The sequence below is a fragment of the Phoca vitulina genome, unplaced genomic scaffold (genome assembly GCF_004348235.1).
Source record: "Phoca vitulina isolate PV1807 unplaced genomic scaffold, GSC_HSeal_1.0 scaffold33, whole genome shotgun sequence".
Classification (NCBI taxonomy): Eukaryota; Metazoa; Chordata; class Mammalia; order Carnivora; family Phocidae; genus Phoca; species Phoca vitulina.
The window spans coordinates 22,364,688-22,391,914 of record NW_022589736.1 but is presented as its reverse complement, the minus strand read 5'-3'; the positions used below and the strand labels follow the sequence as shown (position 1 = coordinate 22,391,914).

The following is a 27,227-nucleotide window of genomic DNA, read 5'->3' as shown; positions in this document are numbered from 1 at the left end:
GAAACTGAAGACACAAATAAATGGAAAGATATTCCATACTCATGGATTGGAATAACTAATATTGTTTAAATGTCCACACTGCTCAAAGCACTCTACAGATTCAACACAATCCCCTATTAAAATTCCAATAGTATTTTTCACAAAAGTAGAATAACCCCAAAATCTGTATGAAACCACAAAAGACCCTGAATAGCCAAAGCAATCTTGAGAACAAAGAACAAAGCTGGAGACTTCATACTCCCTGATTTCAAACTACATTACAAAGCCATAATAATCAATTATGTATGATGATCTATTATGTAAGTATGATGTCGGCATAAAAAGACACATAGATAAATGAAACACAATGAAGAGCCCCAAAAATATAGGGTCATGCATATAGGGTCAATTTATTTACAAGGAGCCAAGAATATACAAAGGACAGTCTCTTCAATAAATGGTGTTAGGAAAGCTGAACTACATATAAAAGAATGAAACTGGACCACTACCTTACACTGTACACAAAAATTACTCAAAATGGATTGAAGACTTGAATAATATAAGATCATAATACTCTTAGAAGAAAACATAGGCAGTAAGCTCCTTGACATCAGTCATGATATTTTGGATTTGAACAAAACAAAAACAAAACAAAACCCCAAGTAAAGGATAACAAACTAAAAAGGTACTGCATTAAAAAATAATAAAATGGTACTGCATAAAAGGAAACCATCAACAAAATAAAAAGGCAATGCACTGAATGGGAGAAAATATTTGCAAATCTGTATCTGATAAGGGGTTACTATCCAAAATATATTTCAAAAACTCATATTAACTCATGGTGCCTGGGTGGCTCAGTTGGTTAAGTGTCAGTCTTCAGCTCAGGTCATAATCTTGGGGTCCTGGAATTAAGCCCCATGTCAGGCTCCCTGCTCAGGAGGGAGTCTGCTTCTCCCTCCCTCCCCCCCAACCCCCGATCGTGCTTTCTTTGTGCTCTCTCTCAAGTAAATAAAATCTTAAAAAAAAAAAAAAAACCTCATATAACTCAAAAGCAAGAAAACCCCCAAACAATCTTAATAAAAAATAAGCAGAGGACCTGAATGGCTATTTTTCCAAAGAAGACATACAGATGGCCAACAAGTATATGAAAAGATGCTTAAGATCACTAATCATCAGGGGGCTCCTGGGTGGCTCAGTCAGTTAAGCATCTGCCTTCAGCTCAGGTCGTGATCCCAGGGTCCTGGGATCAAGCCCTGCATCGGGCTCTCCACTGAGCGGGAAGCCTGCTTCTCCCTCTGCCTGCTGCTCCCCCTTGTCTGTGCTCTCTCTCTCACTACCCCTGTCAAGTAAATCAATGAAATCTTTAAAAAAAAAAAAAAAAAAGACCACTAATCATCAGGGAAATGCAAATCAAAACCACACTGAGATATCACCTCATATCTGTTAGAATAGCTATTATCAAAAAGTCAAGAAATAGTTAAGTGTTGGCCAGGATGTGGATAAAAGGGAACCTTTTGTGTAGTGTTGATGGGAATGTAAAATGGTACAGTCACTATGGAAAAGTTTGGAAGTTCCTCAAGAATTTAAAAGTTGAACTACCATATGATTCAGCAATTCCACTTCTGGACATCTATCTGAAGAAAATGAAAATACTAATTTGAGAAAATATATGCACCCCATGTGTACTGTAGCACTACTGACAATAGCCAAGGCATGGAAACAACCTAAATGGCTATCAACGGGTGAATGGTAACAAAAATATGCTATATATACATACAACAGAATATTATTCAGCTATAAAAATGAACAAAAGCTTGTCATTTGTGACAATGTGAATGGACCTACAGGGCATTATGCTAAATGAAGTAAGTCAGATGGAAAAGATAAATATCGTATGATCTCATACATGGAATCTAAAACAAAACAAAACCCCAAATATGTCCAAGCTCATGAATACAGAGAACAGATTGGTGGCTGCCTGGGGAAACGGGAGGGGGAGAGGAAGCAAAATGGGTGAAGGAGGTCAAAAGGTATAAACTTCTAGATATAAAATAAAGAAAGAAAAATATAAAAGTCCATTATTTATTTCATTTTTCTAGATTATGTGACTAAGAACACACAAGTATCTGAGTACACTACCATATGTTTTCTCTCAGATAAAATCCGTAAAACACAAAATTTTAAAGAAAATCTGTGTTCATTGTATTAATCCCATGACATTAATTTCATTCACCCATACAGAAAAACATGACAATTGTCCCATTAAAGTGACACAATCCGTACTTTGTCAGCTAATAATGGTAGAGGATTATGTGGCAATTCATTCACAATTGCTCCCCACAATATCTACTTTCCTTTTATTCCAACTATACACTTTGCTCAAACTTTCAGCATGTCTCTAAATTCTAATACTCCAAAATTAAAGAGTAAGATTTAACTATGCAAACTGAAAAAGATGTTAAAAACTCTTCTGTTTTTATTCTTGCCCACCAAAGAATGGTAACATATTTAGTTTATTTTCAAGAATGCTTCCAATCCCTTTTCCTATAGATACCTAATGTTCAAGAGCTCCATGTTATCTGGAAAATTCATTATCTGAGACTCTGCAGTTCCAGGTTACACAGGGAAGCAAGAATTATAAATAAATGTACTCATTAATAAAATGATCATCTGTAAAATGGGTTTCCCATCTTGACCACCCCCACCCTCAGAATCAACACAAGTGTCTGTCTGCTCATCATGCCATTAGTCTCTTAGAGCTAGCTGTAGATTTGTAAACATCTGACAATATAATCCAAACACAACACAAATCGACTATGTTAAACTACATTACCAAAATATGCAAGATTTCATAAAGTTAATAAAAATGTGCTTGAAACTTCTTGGGATCACATAAACTATCTTGAACAGATAAGTTACGTAAGTTAATAATGGAAAACAACAAAGAAGACATTAAGCTCAATTTTTTTTGATCACTAAAGTATTAAAGAAGGTTCTTTAAAATTGAAGAACTGCTCAAACATTTCTGCAAAAATGACTTTCATTATAATTATACTGCAAAACTGAAAAAAGCTAGCATTTTTGTCCCATATCCTGATTTTAGAACCCAACTCTGCAGAAAATGCAACTCGCCGGTAAAAACCTGGTTCCAAATTAGACATCATCTAAAAGGCTATCTTCCATTTATTCAGTATATAAAATATAGGGGCAAGATAATAAAAGTATTATACACATTAATTTTTTTAAGTCCCCAAAATTCACATTTCAAGCTGTGGAAGAAGCAGCTAATTCCTGACGTAGGTACCAATTACTAACTGCACTGCCAAAAGAGAGCTCAAAAGAACTAGAAAAACTATTTACAAAAATAGAAAAAAGACTTCATAAAGTTAGAACAACACTATTATCATTTTGCCTTACAAAGAAACAGTAAAAGCTAAACTGATGAACTGTACTGACCTATTATTCTCCTGCAGGCAACCTACAAAAACTTTTCACTAAGGGGCTGAACAATTGACTCACAGCAGAGCTGGGTTTCATCTTATCAATAGAACATGCAAGCTTTCAATCGGGGTTCTCTATAAAAGGCAACCTTTGCGATAAATGAACCACCAGAGAAGATTCTAATAAAACTTACCATTGTGTATTGCATTCAGCAACTCTGAGAAAGCTTTTAAGTAAGGAAAAAAGGACTTCAGGTTAAGATCATTCTCAAACACACAGAAGAAATACATAGGCATAGACTGAATCAGTATAATAAAATCTCAATAAGTCTATTATGTATCATTGTTTGAATCATTAAAACTGCAAGTTTGGCTCAGTTTTTACATGTATAAATTTCTAAATATTGTGTTTCATTTGCCAATCTATCACCTAATAAATTTAAGTAAAATGTTATATTGTCATAATGGTGACAAATTTTCTTAGTGATAAATATATATGTAAAATTACTTTTAAAAAGACGTTTAATAGTCTCTGTAATGTCTTTCTTGGTAAAAGTATTGATATGATGCAATTCTGTATAGGTAAATCTACCTCAACAATTCTACACTCAGCAATATTTATTAAAAAGAAAAACTTCATTTTATTATCCAACCTGATCATTCTAATTTCCTAGGCTTCAGTATAATAGTCTCAACATATATAGAGGTCGAAGCAAGAAAGATATCTAATGCCAAGATACAAATATTGAAAAAATTATGTGAACATTAAGATTAGTGGAAACCAAATACTGAAAATATTACTTCAATAGGAACAGAAGTCACAATTCTGCAACTGAAGCACCATATTAAAAACCCAAAAATAATTAAAATTTGATCACAGTGACTCTAATATGGATCCCGAACACAGGACAAGCAGCAAGTTCTCTCTGTAGGAGAAAAAATATCTATTTTTTAAGAACCAATTGCATTTCGAAGTTTAGAGGATCAGTGGTGGCATAATATAATAGAAAAAAAACACTAAAGTAGAAGTCAAAAAGCCTGGGTTACCAACCCAGTTCGACAACTTACTAGTTGTTGGACAAGCTCCATCATGCCGATACTGCATGGAAATTTCTGTTGGGAGGGAGGAGAAAGGAAATCAGCCAAGAATTTGCCAGTGACTCAAGGATAGAAAAAGAAAAAGGCCAGAAAAACAGGGAAACATTCACCCAAAAGTCTAGCTGAGAAGGGCAAACAGAACGATGGGAACAGAAATTACAAGCCAGTACCTGGGATGTGATGGGTAGAAGGACCAAAGGTGATGGAATTCTCATAAATCTTTAAATGGGATAGTATGGGAATTTGTGTATGTGCATGTGTGTGCAAAGAATGAGGAAAAGACATAAGGGCTTACAAATAAATATGCAAGACAAGTGTCTAAGAAAAAACAGATTCATAATAAGAGGGAGTATAGTTAGCAACACACTAATGTGTTTTATATAATTCATTAGATGAGAACAATTTATCAAAAACATCTGAATTCAGTGGTCAATTAAATTACTACTCAAGTACGGAAATTATTCAGTTTATACAAACTGAGCAGTAATCTACGACTATTATATAACAGTATAAAACTTGTTAAACTACGCTCCGCTTACTTTTTTGTACCTTTCATTTTTGATGACAATAATGAAGGAATAAACCATTACTCTTACTCTTTTGCTCCCCCCAAATGAGGAGAACAAGCAGAGGATGACATGAAGCAATAAAACACTGCTAAAAGCAAAAGCTGCTGAGAAAATGAAAAATAAATTTCTATATGACATTCCAAAGGAAAAAATAACTGATAAAACTGACCAAGTCTGTTACTCAAAGGACCTCGCCTGCTAATCCTGGAAACAACAGGTATTCCTTTGTGGCTAACGCTACTGGTCCAATTTTTCTTACAAGAAGAATATCTGGAATTACTCTGGATACTACTTAACCAAAAACATGACTTCTAGAACCCATGTGTACAAGAAAGTCTTTGAGGCAACCATCACTCACACATCTACCCGTATGCATATCTCAGAAGTCAACTCCAATCATGGGCCCACTCCAAATGACTTGAAATAAGAAAGACAAAGCAAGGCAGAGCAAGCCAGGACTCACTTTTAATCATTTTAATGTTTGTTTAAAAAAAAAAATAATTAGATACTGTTCAAGAATCAAACCTTTACACCAGTTTAGTATAAGTCCTTTCCAGATGGCACTCAAAACTGTAACATGGTGGAAGAATCTGCCATCTTTAATGATCATTAACAAATTCAAGTGGTATTTTAAAAGGGAGTGAAGGCTACTGAAGAGATTGACATGGTACATTACAGAGAAACGGTTAACTGTTTGGAATAGTACCAAAAAATAATCAAAGGACATTCATAGTAATAGAAGGATTTTTTTCAACGGGGAAAAAACTGAAATATGGCTATTCTGCCCTTTGATCTGGGACTTTTGTAGAAAGACATCCATGGTACAGGGCCAGCAAATTTTCAAATCATCAAGGAAGAAAACAAAAATCAGAGGATTTTCCAAGGAAACAAATTGCAAGGTACATTATGGTCTTAGTCTTAGTAGCACCCAATATCTTATATGATTTTCACTTATGACCCAATATAACTAATTTTTATAAAAATCATGAACCTGAGTCATTAAGATGGGTTTAAAGTATGTTCAATAACTGTATCTACTCCTTGGTCTACAATACTGTATTAGTTACTCTTGTGAGTTTATTAGATTTATCTTTGGATCTTTATGATTCCCTTATTTGTTAACAGAATCAGTCTATTCCTAATTAAAATATCTTACCAGGGAAAGATGTCTCACTTTCATTTTATTAACCTAAGGAGATATGATGTATTTCATAACAACCAATTCACAGTCACATGGGCTCAAGTTAAACTTTCATAACCTTCATATTTCAGAAGCCAGAACAAACTTCTCTTGAAGTGATCTATTCATTAATAACTTATCTCCCTGAAATCTGTAAGACTTTATCATGAAATACTTAGGGTCAGAATCAAAGAACTACCTTCCCAGAATCTCCTTTCATAGCATTTATCACCACTAAAGAATTCCATCACAGAAACAGATTTCAAGTATCTTAACTTGGAAAGGTATGACCACATTATATTAAAGAACTAGAGACTAAGATTTTAAAAAAACAGGCAAGCCTCAAAAGGACATAGTATACCGAAAGAAAATAAGTTAATGCTAAATCATCAACTAATCATTTAATGAATACCAGATTTTTCTCAGAGAAAATAACAAGATGTTGATTTTTATGAAGAAAAAAATTTCTTCATAAACTTTCACTTTAGTAAATTATAAACTCCCATAATATGGTTGAGATAAATAGGAAAAAGGAAAAGGACAAATACAACATGTCAACTCTTCCAAATGCTGTACTAATTTTCAATGTTCCAAAAGTCCTACTTGTTTTAAGATCTCAAAAGAATATATAGGAAGAATTCAATTAAAAGCTTAACATAATCTATACACCAAAACTTACAACCTTTAGAAGCCACTTAAAACAATTCAAGTTGTACAAGTCACTGTAACAGTAAATCACTTAAGAGGATGTACTTCAACTTATTACATTAAAAATCTTACAAACCAAACCACTGATCAGGCAAGGAATTTATAGTTTTCTGGGTTTCTATTCTGACAGGACCTGAGATTCCTAGAATAAATACCTTGCTTTGTACATGCTACTATGAATATGTCATGATAAAATTTTGAATGCTTCTAACAATTTTAAGACAATCCCATCATAAGTACCTGATTCTACTTCTGCTGTATATCCTAGTTGTGATAAAACTGGAGAAAGTACAAAAGTAATAGTAGCTGCCCTGCCTATTTCACAAGATTGTTCTTAGGAACAAATAAGATAGTAATTAAAGAGTTCTTCAGAAACTGTTAGGTGCTCTCAAATGTAAGATATTACCATTACTGCAAGCTGATGGAAGCAATGTATTTTTTTTCCATCAGTGAAATTCTTTTAATAGTAAGTTGCCAGAACTAAGTACAGGATGCTTATTCTAAGACCAATAGTCTGTTAAGTCTGATTTCTTCAGCTTGACATTCAACTTTCCATAAACCCATCCTGCCCTACTTAATCAACATTACCTCCAACTGTCCTGCAAATTAGATTTCCCTACTAGTTTTATCCCTCAAATGTAACTTTACTTTCTTTTCTGGTAATATTGTTGGACTTTTTCTGCCTACTCCAAAGTGTAATTCAAATTCCAACTTCTCCATGGTCTTTTCCAACTTAATTAACACATCCTTAACTGGTCTGTAATACTACATGAAAAGCTTCTTTACAAATAATTTCACTTGCAATCTAACTATAAACACTTGGAAGTACAAAATCACACAGGATATTACTAATCACATGATATGTTCTCAGTGATTACTAATAGTATTCATTCATTTAAAAAAAAAAGTTTAGCATTTATTATATACAAAGCACTGTGCTGGCGGTGAGGAGACAGTGATGAACATGACACACACAGCCCCTAGCCTCATGAAGCTAGGATTATATACTGTGTGTTACAGTCTAACATCAGAGCCAACAAATGCATACAAAGGTCACCTTCATCATTACTAAATTATTACCCTGTCATGAAAGCAACAAATCTTTTGGAAAGGGCATCATGCAAAAACAATTCTTGGTAACACAGTACATAGTATACATTTCTTCTTCCTACTTATTTATGTGGGAAGAAAGTTTCCTAGTTTTACAGCTACTAAATGATTTCTCTATCTAAAATCAGTTGAAAGAAAACTTCGCATTTTCATACTAATAGGAGATACTATTGTTCCAAGTGAAATTATTGGCCCAAATTTTCTCACTGATCCCATTGCTTAAAGTATGACTGACATTATACTAGTGTGGTTGCAAACCTTCATCAGCAAACACCCCTTGAATTTTAGAGTTGAGGGTCTCTGGAATCAAGGAAAATGCATTGTTCCACCACTTAGAGCTATGAGAATTCTGTCTCTGTTTCTTCATCTGTACAATGAGTAATAATACTCAATGCTTGTAAAGTGCCTAAGACAGGTGTAGTACATACTGCATTTCAACAGCAGTTAGCATTTCTTAACTTATGATTAAGAGGACATAATTCCTATTTAAATACCCATGGCATTTACCTAGTTTCTTCTAATAAGAATAGACTTTTTAGCACTGTTTATCAATAGGGTGTGCTCTGATCTAGTCATAAAACTTTTATTAAAATGTATAAAATTAAAGAATGTATTATCTCAAATAGTTTTAAGTAACTAATCTTAGTGCACAATTATGGCTTTAACAAAACATAAGATCTGCAGTTATTTTTAAGCACACTTTTAAGGGAAAAAAATCCTAGTAAGTCTAAATTTAAGTCATTTACTTCCATGAAATAATAATATTTACAGGAATTTCTCCCTAAATTTCTTCACCTAATGGTGAGGTAAAAGGGATACAAAATCATGCTTTTCTGCCATAGATGTAGCACACGCTGCCCTCTGAAAGTAATAATTGTGAAAAAGAACACTATTTCCCAAGGCTAAATCTCTCTAAATCCGTAACAGGTAGGAAAATCTTTTCACAGATGTAAATCAAGATTTTAATTCCATTAATTTGAGGATGTGTATTTCAAATAGCATCCAAATGCAATTTCTGAAATTCAGTATTTTTCAGACTATGCTTCTATGTATAGGAAATCAGTGAGAAACTCTTCACAAAAGCAAATTCAGGTTTAATTTTCTCAGTAAGTTATTCATCTGATTACTGTGTATCTTGCTAAAAATGAGTATGAACTCAATTTTTTCTGAGTAAATTTGTCTAAATTTATTTTTTTGTGACCAGGGGCTAGGGCTAGTTGCTAAGCCCTTCTGGCCTAAAAGAAAATAAATGAATATATATAAAATGTATATCCAAGCGTGCAATATACTGAAGTTTTTTCAATGGATTTATTTCTCATTACAATTTGTATTATTCCCCCTCGAAAACAGTGGTTGTCAACCAAGAGCGATTTTGCACCCTCCGCCCAACATTTTTTGTCACTACTGGGGGGTGAAGGGGAATTTTGGGTGCTACTAGCATCTTAGTGGGTAGAGGCTGGGAATCTTGATAAATGTCCTACAATGCACAGGACAGGACTGCACAACAACTAACTATCCCAACCAACATGTCAATAGTGCCAAGACTAAGAAATCATGGTCTAGTCAACCCATCCTTAACGCTTCTAATAAAAAAATCCTGTCACAGTTTCCACTCATGTCTCAAAAACAAACAACTTGTCCAACAGGTCCAAGGTAGCACTGAAGCTAGCTAGGAAAAACAAAGAAATCCCCAGCTGTGATCTTGGGCAGCTTATTTTACCTAACCAGGTCTCAGTTTTATCAGCTGTAAAAAGGGGGAATAAATAGCCCTTACTTCATAAAACTGCGTGGGGATTAAACAAGATAATAAATATAAAACATTAATAGACCCTGGCACAAATAATAGCAATAGTTAATAATTTTCACATCTGACCTTTACATATGCTCTTTTCTCCCTTAGAATGATATTTGTTTACTTACTGAAATTAATGTCTGCACAACTATAAAAAACAATCCAAAAGTCTGTATTTATAAAATACACATGAACATTCATTTAAACTGTGTTTATTATATCTCCACACCATTTCCTACCTACCCTCTCCACCAACTAATAGAACTGATAAAATCCGTAAGTTTATTTTAGCCAAAATCTCATCATTTCTACAATCAGAAATCTAAAATCAAAACAGGTGAGGTTTACAACACTAATTTAAAACCATTTACCTCAAATTCAAGTTCAATTTAAAAGATAAATGTTGACATTTAGCTAATATCTAAACTGTTAACTTTTTGTCTAAAAACATGCAACTTCAAATTTTTAAGACGTGACAATATTCATAATATATAGGTTAAAGAAGCATCCCTATGATGTGAATAACAACATATATAAATTCATTCCTACTATAATAAAGATAATGGTAAAAATCTGTTAAACACACTTGAAAACAAAATGAATATAAATCATTTCAGATTATCTTCTGAAATAAAATGACTGTTAAAGTTCAAATATTTAAATCATTTTACCACTGAAAAATATTCCAGATGGATAATTCAAGTAGAATTTGTGTGAGGAAGTGTTGAGAAAATGGAAGACTAATTAAACTTTAGAAAATGAAAGTTCAAAAACAAGCACCAATCAAAAACATAGTGCGAAAGTATGCAAAACTCTCACACCTTAATTGTGATTTCTGAGTTGGGTTTAAAATACTGTGCAGGCAAAGCAAAAACAAAAATGGGAAATTACTCCAGGTATTTTGTAAGAAATGAGTGACCAATAAACAATTTAGCCTATAGTTAGTTAAGTAAACTATCAGATTGGTGCCAAACATCCTGTCCAAACACCAAATCGTCTTCCTAAGATCTTAACACATTTTTTTCATTAAGACAAGTAAATATCACTTAGCAACTCAATGTATTAACAAAACAATAGTTTAAAATGAATTTCCCTTTTGGGGTAAAGGAAGGGTGGTGGTGGTGGGAATAAGTAAGAAAAACAATGGGCAAATCCCTACCTGAACCAACTGGAGATGAGCCAACACTAAGACTTTGTAAACTTCCATTCCTGAGCAATGTAGGAGATTTCTGAAGACTAGAGCTTGTTACACTTCCTGCAGCTGATGCTACAGATGATGTTGGCGAAGCAGAAGAAACTGAGAGATGAGAAACATTCTCTTGATTTTTGTTTCCTTTAGGTCTACCAGGCCCATGCTTACTTTGTTTATTTCCTTTTCTTTTCTTTTCCTTTACAGTTTCTTCTTCTATGCCAGAAGTTTGAGCCCGCTTATATCCTGCTGTTGGAAGGCTGGAATTACCCAAATCTCCAGGTGAATTTTCAAAGCTTTTAGGCTGTGAAATAACAGCTGAGGTCGAAGGGAGACCCATTATGGAACTAAAACTATTTACCCCCCCTTCCTGGCTTCCAGACTCTCCTTTATGTACATCTTTGGTTGATGATGACTGTTGGGAGTGAGTATAACTGTCATTACGCAGATCTGAGTCTGTAAAGCTCAAGAAATCCTGGGGAGACTGTACTGAACTTCCCGAAGATGATTTTACACTGCCTGGAGTTCCTGAAAAACTGCCTGTAGTAAAATAAAAAAAAAAAAGGGGGGGGGTAGGAAAAGAAAAAAATTGGATGCAAAAGTTCCCAAGAGCAGTAGAAATGATACAATCATCAAAAAGAGATGAAGAAAAAAAACTAACTATAAAACTTAGGACATCACTATGTAACAGAATTTTAAAAAGGTTATTATTGAAATCAAGTTGATCTATAAAATTATCTTTTAAAAAATATTTGTCATTTAATAGCTATTAAACTGAATATTAACTCAAGTTGCAAGCTATTAGTTCTACAATGACCAAGATGTAAGATGTGCTTTATTTAACCTACCTTTTACTATGGCAACATTCCTCAACGTTCCCCCAAATACCTGTGTATGCTTGAGGAAGGACTGAAGAACAGCAAAGTCTCAAAGAGTTTGACAAGACTACTACTGTATTCTAGAACTTCCTCTTTTTCAATTACTGAAGATTTGATTTAAATGTTCCCAAGACACACCCAGAACCAAAAGTTGTTGCTTAGGTTTTAAGTTCTGAGTTTTAACTTCAAGATAATGTTAGTGAATATTATTATTCAGTTAAATCTACCCCACCAAAACATGGATTTAATAATAATGATTACATGGAACCTAGTCTATATACCTAACCTTCTCCCAGTCCACTACCCATGGAGCTGCATAAAGAAACTAGCCACTAACATTCTTCTATTGCTTTTATGAAAGTAAAATCACAGGAGAGGCATACTCATGAATCTGGCTCACAACTGCTTGTCTCCTCACTCTTTCAAGAACTTTAGTAGCCCACTATGTCATTATGAGATTAAAAGGTTCTTATCTACTTGGTAGAAAAATAATATGGCTGGGATGAAACAATAGTTTGGTCCACCATCCTAATTCACCAAACCGTCTCTTCATGCTCACCACATTAAGTGACAAGTGTTTAGACTCAGTTGTGACCACACATCTACTATGTTTCATAAAACTTAAATTATATCATATTTTAACTAATGTATTTAAAAACAAAAGCTCAAAATAAAGTGTTTCATTGGAATGGAAGGGAAATTTCAAGCTAAGGGTTAAATTTTATTGCAGAGCACATTCAAAAGTAATCACACATAAATCCACCTAAATATTTACAACAGTATTTTTTCCTCACACACAAGAGAGAATTTAACTAAAGTCTCAAGGTTTTGAATTTTAAATTTTAAGCTTTTCTGAAATGGCTTATTAAGCAAGAACATTAGTAAGTCTAAAATTTAACTCTTTGAAGAGAATATCCATTTTATTCATTTACAAAATTATTTGTACCTATGTGAGCATTTTCAAGTTATGTCTATATAGAGAAACATACATATTAGGAAGCCATTTACATTACATCAATCATTTAAGGATAACTGTAATTTGCCACTTAATTAGCAACTATAAAGAAGTTCTTTATTATCCATTCTGATCTGTCACCATCTGTCTTTTTTCCACACATTTTTGTTTTTACAGCTGGTGTTAAAAGCTCACTACAGGGTAGCAAATACTTTCAAACATTTAGTATATGCAATACTTTAACATATATTTTCTAAAATTCACATACCACCTGCAATGAAAAAAATAAAACCAAGCATCTTAAACACCCTACCTTTAAATATCAACTTTTAAAACTTTTATAGAATATTACCTCAGATATGAAAACATAATACATTCTATACCATGTCTCAACAGAGGCAGGAAAAGACAATTCAACATTGTAAATGTTAAGAAAACGAGGGATTTCTTTTCTAAATGGATTAGTACTTCAAAGATTAAAAACTGAAAAATGCAATTTTAACAGTGGAAAATAAGGTCTTAATTACATCAAAAAGATGACTAAATTCTTCTAATATCACATTCAAAATGTAAATAAAGTTACATTAAAAATAATTAAGGTTTTACGATTTATTTTCCACAGTGGCATAAAAATAACAACAAATATAAATTTATTAAAATAAAACAACAAATTTGGCATTGTATTTCTTTTCTACTTGTCTAATTCTTTGTAATATAAAGCAAAAAAAAAGTCTAGGACGTAAAAATCTTGAAGCACAAAATAACTTAGTTTAAAATATACAAATAAACTTTTTAATAAAAGATCAGCAGACTACGCAATCTCTCTACATATTCAAATTTTTATTATCAGCAAAAGCTTAAAGGAAAGAAAAAGACAATTTTTCCCCCTCATTTATTCCTAGGGGGCAAAAAAAAATGGGGGGAAGAGGCATTTATTGTATACTTTACTAATATATTTATCTCCAACAGTTTTTAACATTTATATTTCTCAAAATATTTATGTTCAAGTTAAAAACACAAAATAAAAACCTAGAACACAGGGCTAATGGACTGTAAAGTTAGCTGAGTTATTCTGTTCTCCATAAAATAAGGTTACCATATAAAATACAGCATGTCCAGTTAATTTTTAATTTTAGTTAAACAACAGGTTATTTTTTCAGTATAAATATATCCCATGCATTTATTTGGGACATACTTACACTGAAAAATAATTTGTTGTTAAACTGAAATTCAAAATTAAATGGGCATCTTGTTAGAGTAGCCTTACCAAAAGATATGTAAGCTTAGTAAAATTCTACTTGAAACTTCAAGCTTTATAATAAATGCATTAATAATTAAACATTATTTACTGAGAACTATTTATATTCCCTACAAATTACCCAGTACTTGTTTACTTACTAAGAATATATGCTTTAACTATTTTAGTGTTTAATTAGGACAGGTAAATGGTAACAATTCATTAAAAAGAAAGACTGTTCTATAGAGCAGAAAGGAAAACTCCAGCTTTTATTGTTTTTTCTCCCCAAACTTAAACTTTATTCCACATCTATTTAAACATTAAAATTACAGTTCAGCTTTGGAAGCACATGTCATAACATAAAAGGTCCCAGAAACATTTTAACAAGGAACACTAGTCTTCGAAGTAATCTTACTACAGCAACTAATCATAAAATAACCTCCAATGATCCATCAGTTATAAATAAAAAATAAGTTCTTTTACAAAACTTAACTGCTATTGATCATCGCAAGAACAATTATTTTAACTAAAACATCATAATTAATACCTTGCTGGAAAGGACTAGCTGCTGACACAGTCGTTCCTGGATTTCTTCCACCAGGCTTTCTTCCCCTTTGACCTGAGCTGTGAGCTGAAGATTTCTTCCCTTTGCCCTCTGACCCTCTAGCCTCTGAAACATCTTTTCCACTAGTTGTGTGCGCAGAGACTTCTTGGAAGTTTGCATTTGTAAATCGAGCTGCAGTATCCTCCAAGCGCTTCAATGATCCAGAAATAGAGTTGCTGCTAGTGCTCGTATAAGTCTAACATTTTCATTGAGAAAGGAAGTTGAAAAATAATTGATTAGATTTTGGCGGGGGGGGGGGGCATATTAATAATTTGACTTGTAAGAAAAACATACAAAAGTTTCAGTTATAAAAGTGAGTCTGCCTAAGAAAATCATGTAAAAACAATTATCTGAGTCTACTGCAAATACCTTTAAATTGCAGCAATTAGTAAAAGTACATATTAGTCATAGTTACTCAGCAACACACAGTAAGTAATAATGAAGGAACTTGTTTCTCAAGCAACATCATTTTCAACAAGAAAAAACTACTTCCTAGTCATGAAATTAAAATCAGCTTTAATGTTCAGCACAAAGGCAACAATGAGAGAGAAATAAGGTGCTACAAATCATTAGAGGACTATATCCATGAGATTATAAGCACAGGTCAGAGCAAGAATTTTTAAAATTCAGGTGAAGTCTGCTTTTCAAAACAGAAAAGATTAAACCCTTTAAAATAGAAATCAGTCTCTTCCAAGTATTAAGATGAAAGAACAGTTATACTTTGCAGTTTAAGATTTTTAAAAATTAGAAGTATTATTATCCCCTATGGATTCTCAGTCATCCCCCTGATCCAGATATGTTAGGGAAAAATGCAAAATAAAGATCTGTTTAAACAATTAGTTTCCAGTTTTTAATAATCATTTTAAGACAAAGTATATGCAAATAATGGTAAATTAAACAACTATGAAAATGTGTTCTAACAGATGGACATTAATCAACACGCTTCAAAATAAAAGGCTTATAAGGTCCATTGGGTCAGGGATTTTTGTTGCCACTGTTTAAGTTCACTAAATGCCTGAAAGACAAACAGCCCTGAACTTTTGTTGAATAAATAAATGAGTATTTTTCTGATACATCTATCTAAAATCTCTGATGTAATACAAATAAAAAATCTGAAAATAAAACTGAAATTTCCCACACATAACCACCACTCAATATAAACCATCAGATAAAGGTGGAAAATGAGAAAGGAATGATAAAATCAGGTTTCAAAATGGTTGGCATTTTTAGCAAAATCAATGTTCAAAATGAGAAATGAAAGACTTCAAATGTTTTGAAAACCAAATACTCGTTACTACTACTTTTCTGCTACTTGCCCTCCATACCATCCTCTCCCCACATCATCTCACTGCCAGATTTTAATCATTAAATACAAAAGACATTATCTCATAAAAAACACATTACTATTCTCATAAGCGAGGGTCCGCAAAAGAGAACAAAGTTCTCAAAGTAAGTTTTAGGAGAAAGCCAATCATGTTTAAGCTGATTAAACTTTGTGGATTACTTTAGAAACATGAACCTTTTCCATGCTGGGCAGGTCACTTTGGAAACCACACCACTTTACTTTTCAAATATATTCCTTTCTAATAACTCGAGTTGATCCTGAGGCTCTTCACCCCACTCATATACAAGCCTAGTGAAGTTTGAAAGTCATCTAGAGGCGCGCCTGGGTGGAGCAGTTGGTTAAGCACTCAACTCTTGGTTTTGGCTCAGGTCTTGAGATCAAGCCCCGTGTTGGGTTCCATGTTCAGCAGGGAGTCAGCTTGAGATGCTCTCTCCCTCTCACGTGTGCGCACACTCTATCTCCCTCTCTCTAAAACAAACAAATAAATCTTTAAAATAAATAAATAAATAAAAGTCATCTAAAGAGAACACAGTGATGTTCTTCATTCAGGTACTTTGTCCATATATCAAATAAGCAAAGAAGAAAAAACTAGGTGGAGAACCAAACACAGAAATATACTATCCATTTCTACATACCAATCTAAATTGGGGTTGGTCAATTTTCCCATTCATTTAATAGAATGTCCCTGCTTATCCCTGAAGTATAAGTATGTCCATAAATCCAAGGAAAATATGGCATATGGAAGAAAAGGTATTACAAAGAAAGGAATGAATGAAAATTAAGCAAATTTCAGTGACTAAAGTTGTATTAAGACAAGGCAATAGCATTTTAGTTTTTAAAAACTTAGACATCTTCTAACTTGAAAAGATATCAGAGATTTCTTAACAAGAAAAAATAAAGCTTTAGTTGAAGATTCTAACAGTTCTTTTTAAAAAATTACACCTAACAACAAGGGAAAAAAGTCTATATGGTTTTACTCAAAGAGAGACCTCCAACCTTAACTCCACCTTTGTAAGTTAATTTAAGAATTTAAGAGTATCTGTTCCATAATACGCTGTTTAAATTATATGGAACTGGGGTGCCTGGGTGGCTCAGTTGGTTGAGCGGCTGCCTTCGGCTCGGGTCATGATCCCAGGGGCCTGGGATCAAGGCCCACGTCGGGCTCCCTGCTCAGCGGGGAGCCTGCTTCTCCCTCTCCCTCTGCCTGCCGCTCTGCCTACTTGTGCTCTCTCTTTATCTCTCTGTCAAATAAATAAATAAAATCTTAAAAATAAATAAAAATTTTAAAATAAATAAATAAATAAATTATATGGAACTGTGGAATTCCATTACAAACACACAATTCAGTCAAAATCAAGAGGTGGAAAAAGAAGTAAAAGGAGAGGGTATTGGGGAGGAGTTGAAAGAGACACAATGAATGCCATAAATCTGTTCTTTCCTCAGTTTCACAACCTAAATAACTCTCATAGTATGAGCATCTCACTGCTCTGAGAGCAATTCTAGTGCTTAAAAATATACATTTTCCATGTAAATTAACCCATAAAATACAAACTAACTACTTCATTTGGTACTTGACTGATGAGTTGTTTTTTTTTTTCCCTTTCCACTAGAGATAAAATGGCGTATTGGCCATATTGAGAGTCTCTGAGAAAATAAACATCTACTTTGGTTTTATATAGTGATTTACAGGCAACTTAATGAATCTTTTAAAACAAATATCTAGAATATGTATGATTTTTGTTTTGTGGCTAGCTACAATTATTAGTCCTTAGGTAAGACGCAATGCCAATATACCTACTAAATAACATTCACTGGAGCAAAAAATACACCCAACTTCAAAATATTTTAAATCAGACTCAGAATTCAAAATGACTCTATAATAGGCTAACCAAGAAATTGATTTTTTTCAAAAGTATGGCTGCCTTAGATTATTCTACAAAGCTCTGTAATCCACATTCAGGAGAAAGAGGCAGAGGGAAGAGAAACAACCAACAGCTCTATCTTCCACCAGCATGATGAAATATAATAATGCTGGCTAAATATTTTTTAATTATGTAATATTCAAGTGTCTCATAAAAGCCACAAATTTTTTACTTAGCCAACTCTCAAAAATGAAGCACAGAAGGAATGAAGACTTAATTTAAAAGGGAGTTTGGGGAGGGGGGATCAGTGAGCTGTGGGACAATGTTAAGCGGCCTAATTTACATGTTATTGCAATACCCAAAGGAAAGTAGGATGGAAAAAAATATATAAGAAACGAGCAGAAAAAAATTACAAAATTTGATGAAAAACAATAAACCTACCAATCAACTAACCCCAAGCACAAGAAACATGAAGAAAAATCCATGAATACACATCACAATCAAACTGCTTACATTAAAAACCAACAATAAAGAGAAAATGATACAAGCAGTCAGGGAGTTAAAAGATACAAACGAAAACAGATTTCTCATGGAAATGCAAGTTAGAAAACAAGAAGACAGGGGCGCCTGGGTGGCTCAGTTGGTTAAGCAACTGCCTTCGGCTCAGGTCATGATCCCAGGGTCCTGGGCTCGAGCCCCACATCGGGCTCCCTGCTCGGCAGGAAGCCTGCTTCTCCCTCTGCCACTCCCCCTGTTTGTGTTCCCTCTCTCTATCTCTCTCTCAATTAAATAAATAAAATCTTTAAAAAGAAAAAAAAGAAAAGAAAACAAGAAGACAAAGAGAAACAAACTATTAACCTAGAATTCTATACTGAGCTAAAATATCTTTCAAAAGCAAAGGCAAAATATAGTTGACCTGTAAACAACACCAGTTTGAACTGTATGGCTCCATTTATACACAGCTTTTTTCAATAAATGCAGAACAGCACTGTAAATGTATTTTCTTTTCCTTATGATTTTCTTAACGTTTTTTCTCTAGCTTATTTTATTGTAAGAACACAGTATATAGGGGTGCCTGGGTGGCTCAGTCGTTAAGCGTCTGTCTTCGGCTCGGGTCGTGATTCCAGGGTCCTGGGATCGAGCCCCGCATTGGGCTCCCTGCTCAGCGGGAAGCCTGCTTCTCCCTCTCCCACTCCCCCTGCTTGTGTTCCTGCTGTCGCTATCTCTCTCTCTGTCAAATAAATAAAATCTTTAAAAAAAAAAAAAAAGAACACAGTATATAATACATATAACATGCAAAATATGTGTTAACTATGTTATCAGTAAAACTTCCGGTCAACAGTAGGCTCTTAGAAGGTTTTTGTTTTTTTTTAAGATTTTATTTATTTATTTGACAGAGAGAGAGAGAGAGGGAACACAAGCAGGGGGAGTGGGAAAGGGAGAAACAGGCTTCCCGCCAGGCAGGGAGCCCGATGCGGGGCTCAATCCCAGGACCCTGGGATCATGACCTGAGCCTAAGGTAGATGCTTAACGACTGAGCCACCCATGTGCCCCAGAAGTTAAGTTTTTGGTGAGTCAAAAGTTATATACAGATTCTTTTACTGTGCAGTGGTCCTAACCCCCACATTCTTCAAAGGTCAACTATAATTGCCATTCAGATAAAAAAGCTAAAAGAACTAACCACCAGTAAAGCAATAATAGATAAATGCTGAAGGTTGTCTTTTAAGTAGAAGAAAAACAACAAAGGAAATGTGGATCTAAACAAATCAGGAACATTAGAAACAGTAATTACATGGGTAAATATAAAGGACATTTTAATTATTTAATCTATTTATAAGATAATTGATGGCTTAGACCAAATTAGTAACAATTGCAAGGTTTATAAAATATGTAAAAATATGACAAAAATAGCACAAACCCCAAAAAGGTAGTATTGCAAGTATGTAAACTGCTGAATTGTATACTCTTATATAATATGTGAAATGGCATAATACCATTTGAAGGCAGACACTGATAAATTAAAAGATATGTATGCCATAAACCCCAAAGCAATCAATAAAATAACATAGAATTATTACTATTCAGCTACAATGGAATCATAAAATATATTCAATGAAAAAGAGAAAAAAAGATTAAATAGGCAAGAAAAAGGATTAGCAAATGATTTAAATACAACAATTATCAATCATATTATATGTAAATTAACTAAACACCCCAGTGAAAGGCAGAGATTGAAATACTGCAAAAAGAAACTCAAGACTATATGCTGCCAAAAGAAACCCATTTTAAATATAAAGACACAAAGATTAAAAGTATGAGTGTGGGAAAGAAAGTATCAATCTAACACTAATTAAAACAAAGCTGAATTCACAATATTAGTATCAGACAAAATAAATTTCAAAACAAGGAATATCGCCAGGATAGAGAAACCTATTAATCAAGAGGATATCAAAATCTAAAACACTTTTACACCTAATAAGAGACCTTCAAAATAAAACTGATAGAATAGATAAAATTGGGAAAATTGGGAAATCCATAACTACAGTAAGAGATCTAAATCCTCTTCTCAATAACTGAACAAGTACACAGGAAAATACATATATATATATATATATATAAGCATACAGAGACTTTAACAGTATAAATCAACTTAACTTACATTTACAGAATAACTCTGTATAATAGGAGCAGAGTGAATACACGTTCTTTTCAGAGGTACACAGAAAATTAAACAAGATAATCCATGTTCTGTGTCACTTTTTTTAAACTTTTTTTTTTTAAGATTTTATTCATTTATTTATTTGAGAGAGAGAGAGAGCACATGAGAGGGGGTAGGGTCAGAGGGAGAAGCAGACTCCCTGCCGAGCAGGGAGCCCAATGCGGGACTCGATCCTGGGACTCCAGGATCATGACCTGAGCCGAAAGCAGTCACTTAAGCAACTGAGCCACCCGGGCACCCCTGTGTCACTTTTTTTAAATCTCAGAAAACTTAAAAGAAATTATATAACACAAAGATATTAAATTAGAAATCAGTGACAAGAAGATATATGAAAAGTCCCCAATGTTTCAAAAGTAAGTAACACACTTCTAAGTAACCCCTGGATCAAAGAGAAATCAAAAGGAAACCACAAGGTATTTGTTCAACTAAATAAAAACAAAAATACAATGTATCAAAATTCAGAAGTGGTGCTTAGAACGAAGTGTGTAGCATTAAATGCCTATGTTAACACTTCTGGGACTCTGGTCCAGCATGTAGAAAACTTACAGAAGAGATGAGAAGGGATGAGGGAGGGAAGGGGTGGGAAGGGGACAAGAAAATAGAGATGCAAAATTTGAAGCAAGAATGACTACGAATGTCCCAAATTAGTGTCAGAAACTATACCACAAATGCAGGAAGCTCTGAGAATACCAAATAAGACAAATGTCCCCCAAAAAAACAAACAAACAAAAAAACCAAGGCATACCATATTCAAACTGCACAAAATCAAAAATATAAGAAAAAATTCTGAAAGAAGCTGGAAGGGAAAAAAGCCTTAGCCATGAGGTAGGAAAGATAAGAATTACATCTGACTTCTCAAAAATAATGCAAGCAAGAAGAGAGTGATGTGAAGTATTTAAAGTTTTGAGAGGAGGGAAAAAAAGAACTAGCATTCTATACACTGCAAAATTATCCTTCAAAAGTGAAAAACAAAGACTCTCAGATAAATAAAAATTGAGGGAATTTGTTGCCAATAGGCCTACCTTGCAAGAAATGTGAAAAGAAGTTCTTCAGAGAGTAGGAAATGATAACAGGTCAGAAACATGGATTTGCATAAAGAAGAGTATCAGAGAATGAATCCAATGAAGGTAAAATAAAAACTTTGACTTTTTCTTTTTTTAAAATTTTTTTAAAGATTTTATTTATTTGCGAGAGAGAGAATGAGAGACAGAGAGCATGAGAGGGAGGAGGGTCAGAGGGAGAAGCAGACTCCCTGCTGAGCAGGGAGCCCGATGTGGGACTTGATCCCGGGACTCCAGGATCATGACCTGAGCTGAAGGCAGTTGCTTAACCAACTGAGCCACCCAGGCGCCCTTGACTTTTTCTTATATTTAATCTAACAATGTTCAAAATGGTAGCAACAATATATTTGATTATATAGTCTTATGCATATATATGCTTATATATGCTTCTGTATAAGTGAAATGAATGACAGCATTGACAGAAAAGATGGGAGGGAGGAATTAGGATTATTTTCTCATTGTAAGGTACTTGTACTATTGTGAAGTGGGATAATATTATTTGAAAGTAAACTTGGATTAGCTATAAATATATACTGCACAAAGTAGGGCAACTATGAAAAAAAGTAAAATTGAGATGTCAGAGAAAATGGAATCATAAAAGAAAAACCTCAATTAAAACCCTTAGAGAGAGCGTCGCCTCTCCCCTTCCACCCACCGCCAGGCACCCCCCAGAAGTTGTACTTGCTATGCTGCTTTCCCTCTCCCACAATACCTTGTGCTCTTCCCTTTCCAGCTAGAGCCTGGCAGAACGGCTCCTGCAACGGGTGGCGAGAAGAAGGGCCATTTCGCCATCAACGAGGTAGTGACCACAGAACACACCATCAACATTCATAAGCACATCCAGAGAGTGGGTTTCAAGAAGCTTGCCCCTCATGCACTCAAAGAGATCCAGAAATTTGCCATGAAGGGGATGGGAACTCCAGAGGTGCGCACTGACACCAGGCTCAACAAAGCTGTCTGAGCCAAAGGAATGAGGAATGTTCCATAATGTATCTGTGTGCAGTTGTCCGGCAAATATAATGAGGATGAAGATTCATCAAACAAGCTCCACACGTTGGTTACCTATGTACCAGTCACCACTTTCAAAAATCTACAGACAGGGCCACCTGGATGGCTCAGTCGTTAAGCGTCTGCCTTCGGCTCAGGTCATGATCCCAGGGTCCTGGGATCAAGCCCCACTTTGGGCTCCCTGCTCGGCGGGAAGCCTGCTTCTCCCTCTCCCACTCCTCCTGCTTGTGTTCCCTCTCTCGCTGTGTCTCTGTCAAATAAATAAATAAAATCTTTAAAAAAAAAAATCTACAAACAGTTAATGTGGATGAGAACTAATGACTGATTGTCAAAGTATAAAACTGAAAACAAAACAAAACAAAAACAAAAAACCCAAGAAGTAGAAAACATTTGGAAGACAAAAACAGGAACAAAGATAAAGAGCAACAAATAGAAAAGAGAAACAAATTTGGTAGATATTAACCTCACTGTAGCAATAAAGCAAGGAAAGTTTTCAGGAATAAGGAGTGACACTGCATAATGATAAAGACGTCAATACTGCAACTTCTTGACAGAACAATCCTTAATGTGTATGTGCCTAACACCAGAAGATCAAAATACATGAGGCAAAAACTGATAGAACTGCAAGGAGAAACAGATGAATCCACTCTTAGAGATGCAGGTTTTAACACTCTTCTTTCAGAAATGGATATATCCCCCAGGCAGAAAATCAGTGAGGACATAACTGAAGTAAACACCACCATTAATCAACTGGATATAAATGATATCTATAGACTACTTTATTCAATATCAGCACAATATATATTCTCCTGAAGCTCTCATGAAACATTCATCAAGATACACTACACTTGGGGCCATAAACACACCTCAACAAATCTTAAAGTACAGAGATCATATAATTGTGCTCTCAGACCAAAATGAAATTAAACTAGAAATCAATTAACAGAAAGACAGCTAGAAAATCCCAGAATGCCTAGATTAAACAACATACTTTTACATAACACAAGTCAAAGAAAGCTCAAGAGAAATATTATTAACTAAAATATTATTAACTAAATGACAATGAAAATACAACCTAAAATTTGTGGGGTGCAGCAAAAGCATTGCTTAGAGTGCTTATGAGAGATGTAGTAAATCTATTAGAAAAGAAGAAAGAAAAAAAAAAAAAAAAAAAAAAAAAAAAGAAAAGAAGAAAGACCTTAAATCAATACTCTAAGCTTCCTCTTTAGGAAATAAAAACAAATTAACTCAAAATAAAAAGAAATAATGAAAACTAAAGCAGAAATCAAAGAAATTAAAGCAGGAAATCAATAGAAAAAAAAAAATCAACAGATCTAAAAGCTGGTTCTTTGAAAAGATGGATAAAATTGATAAACCTCTGGCTAGTACAATTAGAAAAGTGAGACAAAACACAAATTGCTAATATCAGAAATCAAAGAGGGGACATAACTATATATCCCACAGACATTAAAAGGATCATCAAGGAATATTATCAACAACTCCAAGACCACAAATTTGATAACCTAGAGGAAATGGACGCACCCTTGAAAGATACAAGCCCAACTCACACAAGAAGAATTAGACAATGTGAATAGGCTTATATCTATTTAAAAATTGAGGGGGGGGTGGCGCCTGGGTGGCACAGTCGGTTGAGCATCTGACTATTGGTTTCAGCTCAGATTGTGATCTCAGGGTCATGGGGTTGAGCCCCATGTCAGGCCCTAAGCTGAGTGCGGAGTCTGCTTGGGTTTCTCTCTCCCTCTCCCTCTGCTCCACCCAACTCCATATGCACACTCTCTCTCAAATCAATCAATCAATCAATCTTTAAAAGAAATTTGAGGGGAGCCTGGCTGACTCCTGAACATGTGACTCTTGATCTCCGGGTTGGAAGTTCAAGCCCCAGGCTGGGTGTAGAGATTACTTAAAAATAAAATCTTAAAAAAAGAAACTGAATCAATCATTAATAATCCCTCAAAACAGAAAGCACCAGGCCCAGATGGGTTCACTGGTAAATTCTACCACACATTTAAGGAAGAAATTATACCAATTTTCTACAATCTTGTTCAGAAGATATAAGCTGAGGGAATACCTCCTACTTCATGACAGGAGGCCAATATTACTCTAATACCAAAACAAAGATTAGAAGAAAGAAAACAACAGAACAACATCTCTCAAGAAATAGATGAAATCATCTATAAAATATTAGCAAATGAAATCCAACAATCTATAAGAAAAATTATACACCACAACCAAGTGGGATTTATCCCAGGAATGCAAGACTGGGTCAACATTCAAAAATCAATTAATGTAATCCATCATATCAACAAGATAAAGAAGAAAAATCATATGTCATATCAATAGTTACAAAAAAAGCATTTGGGGGGGCGCCTGGGTGGCTCAGTCGGTTAAATGGCTGCCTTCAGCTCAGGCCATGATCCCAGGGTCCTGGGAGCGAGCCCCGCATCGGGCTCCTTGCTCAGCAGAGAGCCTGCTTCTCCCTCTCCCTCTGGCTGCCTCTCTGCCTACTTGTGCTCTCTATCTCTCTGTCAAATAAATAAAATCTTTAAAACAAAACAAAACAAAACAAAAAAAGCATTTGGAGTGCCTAAGTGACTCAGTCGGTTCAGTGTCCAATTCTGGTTTCAGCTCAGGTCATGATCTCAGTTAGGTTCTGCACTCAGGATGGAGTCTGCCTGGGATTCTCTCTCTCCCTCTCCTTCTGCCCCTAGCCCCACCGGCACTCTCCCACTCTCAATAAATTAATTAAATCCTTAAAAAAAAAAAAAAGCATTTAACAAAGTATAACACCCATTCAAAATAAAAACTCTCAGAAAACTAGGAATAAAAGGGGAACTTCCTCAACTTGATAAAGAATATATATAAAAAGCTAACATCATGCTTAATGGTGAGAAACTAGGTTTCCCACTAATATCAGGAACAAAGCAAGGATGACTCCTCTCTCACCACTGCATTTCAACATCATTCTGGAAGTCCTAGTTTATATAAAAAGACAAGAAAAGGAAATAAAATATACACTGCCTGGGAAGAAGGAAATGAAAGTGTCTTTTTTCAGAGAGGACATGATTGTCTACATAGAAAATCCAAAATTACTGACCAAAAACCTCCTGGAACTAGTAGGTGATTATGTAAAAACTGCAGAACAAAAGGTTAATATAAAAAAGAAAAACTGGGGCGTCTGGGTGGCTCAGTCAGTTAAGCGTCCAACTCTTGATTTCGGCTCAGGTCATGATCTCAGGGTTGTGAGATCAAGCCCCATGTCAGGCTGGACATGGAGCCTGCTTAAGAATCTCTCTCTTTCCTTCTCCCAATGTTGCCCTCTGCCTTGAAAGAAAAAAGAAAAGAAAAGAGAAAAGAAAAATTGCTTTCATATATACTAACAGGGAACAAGTGGAATTTTAAATTAAAAACACAATACCATTCACAATACCACCTCCAAAAATTAAATAAAGTTTAAATCTAATAGAATATGTATAAGGTTAAGGTCTATATGAGAAAAACAACAAAACTTCTATGAACAAAATCAAAGAACTAAATAAATGAAGATATATCCCAACTTCAGAGCAAAACTTAATATTGTCAAGATGTCAGTTCCTCCCAACTTGATCTGCAGATTCAATACAATCTCTTTTTTTCTCTAAAGATTTATTTATTTGCGAGAGGGAGAGCGCATGCGTGTGTGTGCTCCTGCCCACAAGCAGCGGGGAGGGGCAGAGGAAGAGAGAATCCTGAAGCCTACTCCCTATGCGTGGCTCAATCCTGGGACCGGAGCCAAAATCAAGAGTTGGCCACTCAACTGACTAAGCCACCCAGGCATCCCGAGATTCAATACAATTTCAATCAAAATTCCAGCAAATTATTTGTGGATATGGACAAACTGATTCTAAAGCATATATATGAAAAAGCAAAAGAATAGCCAACACAAGGTCAAGAATGTTTAAGTACGGACATTACTCGATTTCAGACTTCCTTAAAGCTACAGTAATGTAAATAGTGTAGTGCTGTTGAAAAAATTAACAGATCAATGGAACTGATAAGAGAGTTCAGAAACAGACCCACATAAATACGATCAATTGATTTTTTTAAAAGATTCATTTATTTATTTTAGAGAGAAAGAGCAGCAGCGGGAGGGACAGAGGGAAAGAGAATCCTGATGCAGACTTCCCCGCTGAGCGAGGAGCCCAATGCAGGGGCTCAATCCCAGAACCCTGAGATCATGACCTGAGCTGATACCAAGAGTTGGCCACTTAACTGACTGAACCACCCAGCTCAGGATTTTTAACAAAGGTGCAAAAGCAATATAATGGAACTAAGACAGGCTTTTCAATAAAGAGTGCCAGAACTGAATATCCATATGCAAAAAATGAATCTAGACACAGAGTTTATTTACAGCCTTCACAAAAATTAACTAAAAATGTATCACAGATCTAAAGGTAAAACACAAACTATAAATCTCCTAGAACACAGGAGAAAAT

At 34.6% G+C, this 27,227-nt stretch overlaps 1 protein-coding gene across 1 annotated transcript in view; it reads right to left on the bottom strand.

The window, feature by feature from the left end:
- Nucleotides 1–27,227, bottom strand: part of MLLT10 (MLLT10 histone lysine methyltransferase DOT1L cofactor) — a 223,303-nt gene that overhangs the window by 53,759 nt on the left and 142,317 nt on the right. The window contains exons 10-13 of the mRNA XM_032425848.1: nucleotides 14,683–14,935; nucleotides 11,036–11,605; nucleotides 4,488–4,532; nucleotides 3,614–3,646 (exon numbers count right to left, since the gene is read on the bottom strand). Of these exons, the coding sequence (XP_032281739.1) occupies nucleotides 3,614–3,646; nucleotides 4,488–4,532; nucleotides 11,036–11,605; nucleotides 14,683–14,935 (901 nt within the window). The remainder of the gene's footprint in view (nucleotides 1–3,613; nucleotides 3,647–4,487; nucleotides 4,533–11,035; nucleotides 11,606–14,682; nucleotides 14,936–27,227) is intronic.